At 43.5% G+C, this 11,137-nt stretch overlaps 1 protein-coding gene across 1 annotated transcript in view; it reads right to left on the bottom strand.

Annotated features, from left to right (window-relative positions):
- Nucleotides 1–11,137, bottom strand: part of CMTR1 (cap methyltransferase 1) — a 60,611-nt gene that overhangs the window by 27,836 nt on the left and 21,638 nt on the right. Inside the window, exons 4-6 of the mRNA XM_015571880.1 lie at nt 5,780–5,938; nt 2,912–3,004; nt 610–681 (exon numbers count right to left, since the gene is read on the bottom strand). Of these exons, the coding sequence (XP_015427366.1) occupies nt 610–681; nt 2,912–3,004; nt 5,780–5,938 (324 nt within the window). The remainder of the gene's footprint in view (nt 1–609; nt 682–2,911; nt 3,005–5,779; nt 5,939–11,137) is intronic.

An 11,137-nucleotide genomic window follows, 5' to 3' on the forward strand; every position in this document is an offset into this window, starting at 1 on the left:
TAAGTAAGCTCTGAGGCCTTGCTCCTTTTCCAACCCATTTTCTCCTCAGTTTCCTTGGCTCTTTCTGTCCCGACCAATACACTTCCTGGCCCAAAACTCAGGCCTCAAGGTATCAAGGGAAGGCTACTGATCCAGCACGTTAGGAGCCTCGCCCCAGCATTTCATTTAATTCTCACAGCAACCCTTCGAAGTATTTTCTCCCTATCTTATAGATGAGGACACTCAACTCAGCGAACCTAAAGCAACTGGCCCAAGGTCACACAGCAAAAAAAGTTGCAAAACTAGGATTTGAATTCAGGTCTATCTAATGCTAAAGAATGATTTCAAACCTTTCATTATATCAGCCAACCCTCCAGGATTATAATGAAGCAACCCACTGAGGTAAAGTGGATCCTTTCCTGGCTACTGACCACAGGGACACCACAACACTACAAAGCAGGGCAGTCACCAGGAAAAAGGACACCTTGGAGAAATGTACAAGCTGCACATCGGGCCGCCAGGAAAACATCAGCTAAACTTCAGCCCCCACAAGTGACTCAAAAGAACTGGAAAAGCCCAGACAGCCCTTTACACACAGCTTTCAACTCCAGCTCTAGCCACAGGCCTTACCTTACAGTGCAGCATGCTGTGAAGCAGGTCTTCCCCACAAAACTCTGTTTCATCTTCAATAATCATCTTCCTCTACAGGGAGAAGAAAACAGTCAGTAATGACCATGTGTGACTGCACTTGGGGGGATGAATGGAGAAACTAGGGTCCCAAATGAGTAGCGAAGGGGCTTGAGTTCCTGCCAAAAAACATCAATCTCTGAGGAGCAGGAACTTGTGAGAAAATCCTAAATCCCCTGGCGAAACCCCAGGCGGCTATGAGACGAAGCAGCCCCTTGGGTACTCTGACTAGAGCACCATATGGGTACAAGACTCGTGAATGCCGAAGCTGAGAAAAGCAAACAGGAAGGAAACATTCAAGCTGTCTATCCCTAGGGCATGGAGGCAGGATGGGGACTACCCCAAGTGACAGAAGCCTGTCCTGCAACGGGTAAGCCTCTTGCTCTGTGATGAGTATGAACGCACGACACTAGGCACTGACCTGGCAGCGGCACAGAAAACAAGGGCTCAAGAGCCTCCCAGCAACCCTGTGATGGTGGCTGTCAAGTCCAACATCATGTCTGAGTGAGGCCACTTCTAACCATCGGTGCTCAAGCTTAGTGTTCTCAGGTTTTACACTTTTCAAAACCACTGAGGACCTCAGAGCTTTTATTTATGTGGGAGACATATAGATATATACATCGAGGTTTATTACTAAAACTAAGAAAATTTTAAGATATTGAGTATAAAAAAACAATGTTAATAAAAGTAACACATTTTTATGAAAAATAACTATATTTCCAAAAATAATTTAGTGAGAAAAATGGCACTGTTTTCCAGTTTAGCAAATTTCCTAATATTTGGCCAAGCCTGTGTAGCTCAGTGGTTGAGCATTGACCAGGAGGTCACGGTTCAATTCCTGGTCAGGGCATATGCCTGGGTTGTGGGTTCAATCCCCAATGGGGGGAAGGGGAGTGTGTGCATCATTGATGTTTTTATCTCTCTGAAATCAATAAATATATATATTTTAAAAACTTTCTTAATAGCTGGCTTAAACAGACGACACCAAGATTCTCCTTTATATTCAATTGGTTGTGAAATTATCTCATAGGCTCTGGAAAACTCTACTGGGCACGTTGTGAAAGAATGAGAGTGAAAAAACTTTCAGTATCATTACAAAAATAACTAACTTTGTAGACCCCCTGGAAGTGTCTTAGAGATCCCTGGGAGCCCCTATACTTTGAGAACTACTCTCTAGATCAGTGGTAGCCAACCGGTGGTCCGCAGACCACTGGTGGTCTGTGAAGTCCAAAAGGTTGGTGACTGCTACTCTAGACCACACTGATTTAGTAGCTATCTACTTTATTCTTACAATTTTCCAGGGGATATTAAACAAATTCCCTCTGTAACAACTCCCTCATTACTTTCTGAGGACAGGTACAGTGTCTTTTCATCTACCTGGAACAATGCCCAGCTGTAACCAGTGAGGAAGATAAAAGTTGTGCATTTTGTGTTGTCTTGCAAGCTAAATGACTAGGAGAAAAAACCTCTCTGCCATATGTATGTCCCAGGGGCATATCTATAAAGCCATTGACCCACCATCTTAACACACAGTTTTATTCCTGCCAAAATGGTCAGGTTCACATTTTCCACATCTATACTAATAAAAGGGTAATATGCTAATTAGACCGGATAGACCGGACATCTTTCCAGACAGAGCCACAGGGCTGCGAGGGCCGAGGGCCAACAGCGCAGGAGAGGCAGTGGCCACAGCTCCTTTCGCAGAGGCGGCTACACGGTTCCGGTCCCAGTGCTGCCCCTTCTGCAGAGGCAGCCACAGAGGCAGCAGCGCAGGCCTGGTCCCAGTGCCATGCCTCCGCAGAGGCTGGACGGGGTGCAACCTGTTGTGCCTCAACCTCCCACAGACCCTCCCCCAGCTGGCCTGGCCCCAGATCGCCCCCCACCCACCAGTGGGCAGGGGGCGGGGCCAGTGCTAAGATGCAAGGGCCAAGGGCCAGCACTGCAGCAGCCAGCAATGGCAGCAGCAGCAGGGTGATCAGGGAGGCGCCTTCCCCTGATTGGTCCAGTCACCTCCCACAGAAGGAGGCCAGACTTCGGCTTAGGCCTGCTCCCTCAGGGGGCCTAAGCTATCAATAGGACATCCCCTGAGGGCTCCCGAACTGTGAGAGGGGGCGGGCCAGGCTGAGAGACCACCCCCAGTGCACGAATGTTCATGAACCAGTGTATAAACACATACATACCAACTCAAAGAAAAGTCAGGAGATAAGTGCCAACAATTTTAGGGTACATTTTCCTGAAATCCTACCTTTCCCACAACCATCCAATCGCTCATTTCCTCAGTGTCAGGAATCTCGGTGGTACATTCTGGGAACCATGACACCTGCTCACAGGCACTAGGCTACAAACAAAAGAGAGACAATTAAGTCAGGTAAGACAGGCCCTCAGAGCTATGCCCCATCTCACCAGGGCTTCCCCAAAACAATCAAGAGAGACTCAGACAGAGTGGAAAGAGTCCGGGAAGCTGAGGCCAAAGGCAGTTGTTAGACATGAAAATTGAGAGCTGGAATTCTCAAGTTTAACTTCTGAAGGCCAGGTCCAATTCTGGTTTCAGTCCCTAGAAACTTCCCAAACCTTCGAAGTATCCTTCATTTGTTTCAATATTTTTTATGAATACCATTATGGACACTGAGTTAAAAAAGACATAGTCCTTGTCCCAAGAGGCAGTGGGGATACAGAGCAGTGGGGGATAAGAGATGTGTCTCTGATAGGTAATCACATCAGGAAGACACTAAGCAATGAATCTCACCTCCTGATGCCTTTCAAAGTGTTACAAAATAAATAGGATTTCCCACCCATTCATTCAAGATAGGGCAGAAACTAGCACCGCTAATGAACTACTTCCTCATAATTTCCTTATCAAGCCCAAACAGTGGTTTTCACTCTGCTATCCATTAGGGTCCTACACAGTCCTTTTACAAAGTTCTGGTGCCTGGGGCCTACCCACAGAATATATGATTCGGTTGATCTGAGGTAGGAACTGGGTATAATTGCATTGTTAGAAGTCCCCAAATGATTCTAATGTGCAGCCAGGGCTACGTTCACTGGGCTAGAGAGACATGGATTATGAAACTTTAACAGGTGGCTAACCTGCATGGCAGCTTTACACATTCCCTCCTGAGCAAGTGTGGAGAAGAGACTCACCATTGCAAATTGAAGCAATGTGGTTAAAGGTAATATTACATGCTCTGAAAGGCATAAAATGGTATCACAATGCAAGGTCTGAAGGGCAAGCCAACCACCATCAAAAGAGAAAGGTTAAAAGAAAAATTACTGAAGCCTTTTGTCAATGAATCAGGCAGTGAATCATGGCTTCTCTCCTTGGTCAAATCCATCACCTTTAAGCATACTTGGTTGTGATTTATATTATAAACTCTTTTTTTAAAAAAGCAACTTATGCCCAGCCAGTGTGGCTCAATAGTTGAGCGTTGACCTAGGAACTAGGAGGCCACGGTTTGATTCCTGGTCAGGGCACATGCCCAGGTTGCGGGCTCAATCCCCAGTAGGGGACGTGCAGGAGGCAGCCAGTCAGTGATTCTTATCATTGATGTTTCCATCTCTCTCTCCCTCTTCCTTCCTCTCTGAAATCAATAAATATATATATATTTTTAAAAAGCAACTCACGTATACTTTGGATGCCCCTATAGAGATAAAAGAATATTCAATCTCCCCATGGAAGTCTAAATATAGTAAGGCTACCTGCAAAGCGGACTTTGTCTGAAGCTTCCAAGTTTGCACTCTCCCTCCATCCTGGCTACAGAGGTCACTAAGCACCTTCCTGTAGTGACTCTAGGAACGGGAGTCACCTCAGGCCACCCAGACTCATCTGCCTTAAAGAGGTGACCACCATCTAACAGTTAAGCCACATTCTTAACCAAAAGATACGGCATCTTTTGTAAGAGAAAAACTGAATTATGGTAGATGATAATTAGAACACCCTTGTCTCAAAAAGGAATTTCAATGGCCTGTCTCCATTAAAAGCAGAAATTTTATGGGCAAATTTCGTATCTCAAGTTTAGCAGTTAGTTCTAATTCTGTTCCACTGAGAGAATTGGGGCTTTTTACTTGTTTTCACACAAATGAGGACACAGAAAGCACCAAGCATTTCTGAGGTAAAAACCTACATCTAGCACCCAATTACAAATATTTACCCTATTCTGCACTGTCTCATCTGCTATTCTGCTGGTCTCGTCTCCTTCCAACTACAAGGCAACACAGCAGGACCACATCAGAACCCATTAGCTCTTGGCTTGTCAGCTTCTTACGCTGAAGCCTTATTAGGCTTTTATCATGCACAGGTTGATGGGAGATTTTCCTGAACTGAAGCATCGGAGAGACAAATAAAATATCAATTTTCCAGAACTCAGAACCACATCTGAAGCTAAATTATAGCAACTATGTAGAAGATTAGACATTTGTTTTCTATTTCCTCTAGTTTCAACTCCATAATGGTAATATTACATCATTACTTTTAGGGGCTTTTATTATACCTACTTCAAATCCTTTGTGGAATAAGGTAGGACATAAATAAATGAATAAAAATAAAATCACAACATTATCTGTACCATGAAAAGAAATGAGTCTCTTTGGGTATTCAGGGTAAAACAAACAGGTACCCAAATAGGTAAGCAGACTAAATCCACAATGAAAAAGCCGTATGGCATAAACAAACACCTGCTTAGAGGTTCAAGGACCTTACATGGCACCTAATCCAATCACTCATACAACGGGAAAGTGGGTCCTCAATCGGCCACTTGAACCGTTTCAGCAGAGGAAGCTCACTACCTTGTGAGGTATCTTAGTCACTAGTGAAAAGCTGTATTAAGGTTCTTTGTGGAGGCAAACCGTCCCTTCCAGTATCTTCCACCCATTGGTCTTAGATAGTCCTATACGAAGCAACAGGAAACAAATCCACATCCTATCATTCCCCCTCCCCCAGACTTGTTTTCCATTCTGGACATCCCCAGAACCTTCCATGTAAGAAACTAGTTCAACCCTCACTAACCACCCTGATCAAACTGCCTCTGGAGACTTCTAGTGTGTCAATGTGACAACGTAAAGGCATGCACCCAAAAACTCAAGTGGCTTTCTGCCTTCTCCTCCCCACACCAGTTACCTCGGGCTCATCTCGCCAGTCCACATTCAACTCCTGTTCAAAGCCTTGCAACGTCAGACCCAAGCCTCTTCGACCTTTCTGATTAGAGGCCTCAACGATGTCCTTCCGACCCTGGCTGTATTTACCCAATCCTTCACCTTCCCTGAAGCCCATCTTGGCCTGAAAGAGAGAAATGATGGTGCATTTATATAAATAGATAAAATGGAGCATTTTATACAAACAGACATTTATGTAGCCCTTATCATGTGCCAGACATTCTGCTCCACCAGCTGTGGGCAAACTATGACCCGTGGGCCGGATCCAGCCCGTTTGAAATGAATAAAACTAAAAAAAAAAAAAAAAAAAAGACCGTACCCTTTTATGTAACGATGTTTACTTTGAATTTATATTAGTTCACACAAACACTCCATCCATGCTTTTGTTCCGGCCCTCCGGTCCAGTTTAAGAACCCATTGTGGCCCTCGAGTCAAAAAGTTTGCCCACCCCTGTGCTAGACCCTAAGAAATATAAAAAAGGCCTTGCCCAGCTAGTAAGGCTCAGTGGTAGAGTGTCGACCCATGAACCAGGAGATCAATGGTTCAAATCCTGGTCAAGGCACATGCCCAGGTTGTGGGCTCAATCCCCAGTAGGGGGCATAAAGGAGGCAGCCAACCCATGATTCTCTCTCACCATTGATGTTTCTATCTCTCTCTTCCTCTCAATTCCTCTTTCTAAAGTCAATTAAAAAAAAAAGATTTTTAAAAGTAAGGCCTAAAGTTTTCCTTCTAGCCTAATAAAGAAAAGAAGCATAAATAAAAAACAAAAAAACTGCAGTTTAACTGTGGGTCCAATGGCTGTCTCTTTTGGAGGTGAAAGTCTAGGGCAGCCAGAAGTTGGATAAATAAGAAGGGACCTCACAGCTGTAATTAAAAATACCAAGGGTACCTAATGAATGTCATTGGACATTTGTACAACTTACCCTTCCAGCCAATGTGTCTGATTAAGTGAGATCTACAGTAGAGTTGATAAAAGAGAACATAATTTAAAATGAAACTTCTTCAGATTCTTGCTAAAAGATATAGCTGTTCAGAAGTTTTTGGTTTGGTCTTATTTTGACTTGTTTTGTTCTGTCAGTACCTGTGTAACAGTTGGCATGATGTGGTCAGGGTTGAGCCTTACAGTCAGCAAGCCTGAGGACTGAGCCCTCCCATGAAAAGGTCACCAGTAATCAAGACACAAATATAACAAAAGAACCCACACAACACACACAAGGGACATTCCTGGAGCACCCTGCTCAGAAGATGAAGGAGACTACACGACTGGGTTCCACATGATGCCAACTACAAAGAGGACACCTCACCAAGACTGGGAGTCATAGCAGTCCCATCCAATACACAAAACAAACACAAAGAAACAGCAAAAATGGGGGAACCAAGAAACAGTAAAAATAGGGAAATAAGAAACAGGCCCCAAATGAAAGAACAGGAACAATTTGCAAAAAAAATAGCTAAATGAAATGGAGGCAAGAAATGTATCAGAAACAGAGTTCAAAGTAATGGTTTTAAGACTGCTCAACAGCCCTGGCTGGTGTGGCTCAGTTGGAGTATCATCCTGTACACTGAAAGGCTGTAGGTTTGATTCCTGGTCAGAGCACATACCCAGGTTGTGGGTCAACCCGCGTTTCTCCCTCACTCTCTCCTTCTCCCTTCCTCTCTCTCTAAAATCAATATAAACATACCTTCAGGTGAGGATTAAAGAGAGAGAGAGAGAGAGAATGCTCAGTATCAGGACATAGAAACCCTGAAAAACAACCAGTCAAAAATGAAGAATGACATATCCCTAACTGATTTGGCTCAGTGGTTAGAGCATCGGACCACAGACTGAATGGTCATGAGTTCAATTTTGGTCAAAGGCACGCACCTCGGTTGCAGGCTCAATCCACAGCCCTGGTCAAGGTACATGTGGTAGGCAACCAATCAATGTGTCTCTCTCACATCGATGTTTCTCTCTCCCTGTCTCTCTCCCTACCTTCCACTCTAAAAATCAATAGAAAAGAAATGTCCTCCGATGAGAATAAAACAATAAAAAGACATAGCTGAAATAAAGAACATACTGGAAGGAATAAACAGTACATTAGAAGAAGTGGAGGATCTAATCAGTAAATTAGAAGGTAGAAAAAAAATTAATCAGAGCAGCAAAAGCAAAAAAAGAATTTAAAAGCATGAGGATATATCTGGGGACTGGCCTCCGTGATGGCAGCACGCAGCCTGGGCTTGCGCTTGCCTCCGCGCGCCCCCCGCCCCCCTCTATGAGGCAGATCCCCCAGCCTGGCTCAGCTCTGGCCTGGGCCTTTGCCTGGACTCCTACACAATTTATTTGATGTTTTATTTTGGTTTCCTCCATGCCCTCAATCTGTTGGGGAGCCCCTGCCCTTCACCCTGCTCCCTTGGCCAGCAGTGAGTGAGCCATGGCCTTGGTGAAGCTGCCTTCCTCTTCTCCCCTCACACTACTGCCCCTGTGGGAGAGATGGGGTGGGTGCTGCTTGTGGTTTAGGTTTTTGTTTTTGTTTTTTTTAATTCTGGAATCAACCGTGGATTCTGGCAAATGGTCCGTGTGCCCTCCCCCCGACTCATCCCTGGTCTGGTCCCTGTTCCTATAGCCCTTTATCCCAAACACCACCCCCACAGACTGGGGACCAGCTCCTTCCCCATGCCTCTGTTTCTCCCCAAATCCCTTTACCCACCATGGGCTTCACCCTTTCCTGTGGGCTCTCACCCCGACACATTTGTTAAAATCAAACCTGAATAAAAAAATGAAAAAAAATAAAAGCACGAGGATAGTTAAGGGAACTTTGGGACAACATGAAATGTAACAACATTCATATCACCGGGAACCAGAGGGAGAAGAAAGTGAGCAAGGGATAGAGAACCTGTTTGAAGAAGAAATCACAGAAAAATTCCCTAATCTGGTGAAGGAAAAAGTCACACAGTTTCAGGAGGCACAAAGAGCCCCAATCAAGATGAACACAAAGAGACCCACATTAAGACAACATCATAATTAAAATGGCAAACATTAAAGATAAAGAGATAAAACAACAATGAGTTATCAACTCACACCTGTCAAAATGGCTACTAACAACAAATGACAAGTGCTGGTGAGCATGTGGAGAAAAGGAACCTTAGAATACTGCTGGTGGAAACTCAGACTGGTGCAGCCATTGTGGAAAACAGTATGAAGTTTCCTCAAAAAATTAAATGTGGCCCTGGCTGGTTTGGCTCAGTGGATGGGGCGTCAGCCTGGGGATTGAAGGATTCTGTGGGGAGCCGCTATAGGGTTAAACCTCGGACTGACCTGTTGGCAAAGTCACAAACAAGTCCCAGCTTAGAGGGCACAGTCCTCTTAAGCATAATTGGACTTGACCTTATGATGCTCCCTAGATCTTATCTGGGAAGCTAATGGGCTGAGGGAAGTGCAACAAGAACAAAAATAAGTGAAACACACAAGAACAGTGTAAACAAGTGAAACTCACAAGAAGAGTGTAACTATGGAAACCACTGCCTTGTTTACCTGTGACTATAAAATAAAGGCTCAGCTTGCCTCAGGATCTTTCTCTGTGGCCTCACCCAGGCACAGGAAGGTCCATGGAGACTAAAGAGAGCTAGAGAGCTATGAACGCTGTGTCCGTGTGAATCATTCTTCGCTGACTCCTAGCGATTCCACTTCTAAGAATATATCCTAAGAAATCCAAAACACCAATCATAAAGATCGTATGCACCCCTATATTCATAGCAGCACAATTTACAATAGCTAAAATCTGGAAACAGCCCAAGTGCCCATCCATAGATGAGTATATAAAAAAGTTGTGGTATATTTACACCAATGAATACTATGCAGCAGTAAAAAAGAAGGATCTCTTACCCTTGGAGACAGCATGGATGGACCTGAAGTGTATTATGCTAAGTGAAATAAGCCAATCAGAGAAAGACAAGTATCACATGATCTCACTCATATGTGAGATCTAATGAAAAAAATAAACTGATGATAGAACCAGAGGCACAGAAACATGGAACAGACTATCGAATCTCAGAGGGAACTCGGAGGGTAGGTGGGCGGGAAGAGATCATCCAAAGATACTGTATGCTTATATGCATAACCCATGATCACAGACAATAGGGTGCTGAAGGCCTAGGGTAGGTAATGGGGCAGGCTGGAAGGGGGTCAAAGGGGGATATATATGTAATACTTTCAACAATAAAGATTTAATTTAAAAAAATAAAGACAGAGATAATCTTAAGGGCAGCAAGAGAGAGACAGTCAGTTATCTACAAGGGAGCTCCCATAAGGCTGTAAGAAGATTTCTCAACAGAATCACAACAGGCCAGAAGGGAACAGCATGAAGTATTCAAAGTAATGAAAAGCAAGGATCTGAAACCAAGACTACTCTATTCAGCAAGGCTATCATTCAAAACTGAAAATGAGCCCAGCCAGTATGGCTATGTGGTTGAGCGTCAACACATGAACCAGGAGATTACAGTTCAATTCCCTGTCAGGGCACATGCCCGGGTTCCAGGCACAATCCCCAGTAGGAGTATGCAGAAGGCAGCAGATTCTCTCTCATCATTGATGCTTCTCTCTCTCTCATTCTCCCTTCCACTCTCTGAAATCAATAAAAACATATAAGAAATGTATTTTTAAAGAAATGAAGAAATTGAAAGTGAAATAAAGAACTTCCACAAAAATAAAAAGGCAAAAGGATTTTATTACCACCAACCCAGAACTGTAAGAAATGTTAAAAAGAGTGTTGTAAGAAGAAGAAATAGAGAGACAGAGGAGTAAAGAATAAAAATAGTAATAAATAAGTACCTATTAATAACAACATTACATGCAAATGAATTAAATGCTCCAATCAAAAGACATAGATAGCTCAAAGAATAAGAAAACATGACCTATACATGTGCTGTCTACAAATAACCCACCTCACAACAAAAGATTCACACAGGATAAAAGTGAAGGGACAGAAAAAAAATTTCCAAGAGACAAAGAAGGTCACTACATAATACTAAAGGGATCTAATCAATAAGAGGATATAACCCTGATAAATACATATGTACCTAATAAAGGAGCACCTAAATATATATAAAAAAATAAACTACTGGAAGACATTAAGGGAGAGATTGACAGCAATACAGCCATAGTAGGGGATTTTAACACCCCACTATTATCACTGGATAGATCTTTCAGACAAAAAAAAAAAATCACAAGGAAACAGCGACCTTAAACAACACATTAGACCAGATGGATTTAATTGATATTTATAGAGCATTTCACCCCAAAGCACCAGAGTATACATTCTTTTTAAGGGCGCAGAGAACATTTTCC

The sequence above is a fragment of the Myotis davidii genome, unplaced genomic scaffold (assembly GCF_000327345.1).
Source record: "Myotis davidii unplaced genomic scaffold, ASM32734v1 scaffold289, whole genome shotgun sequence".
NCBI classification, from domain to species: domain Eukaryota; kingdom Metazoa; phylum Chordata; class Mammalia; order Chiroptera; family Vespertilionidae; genus Myotis; species Myotis davidii.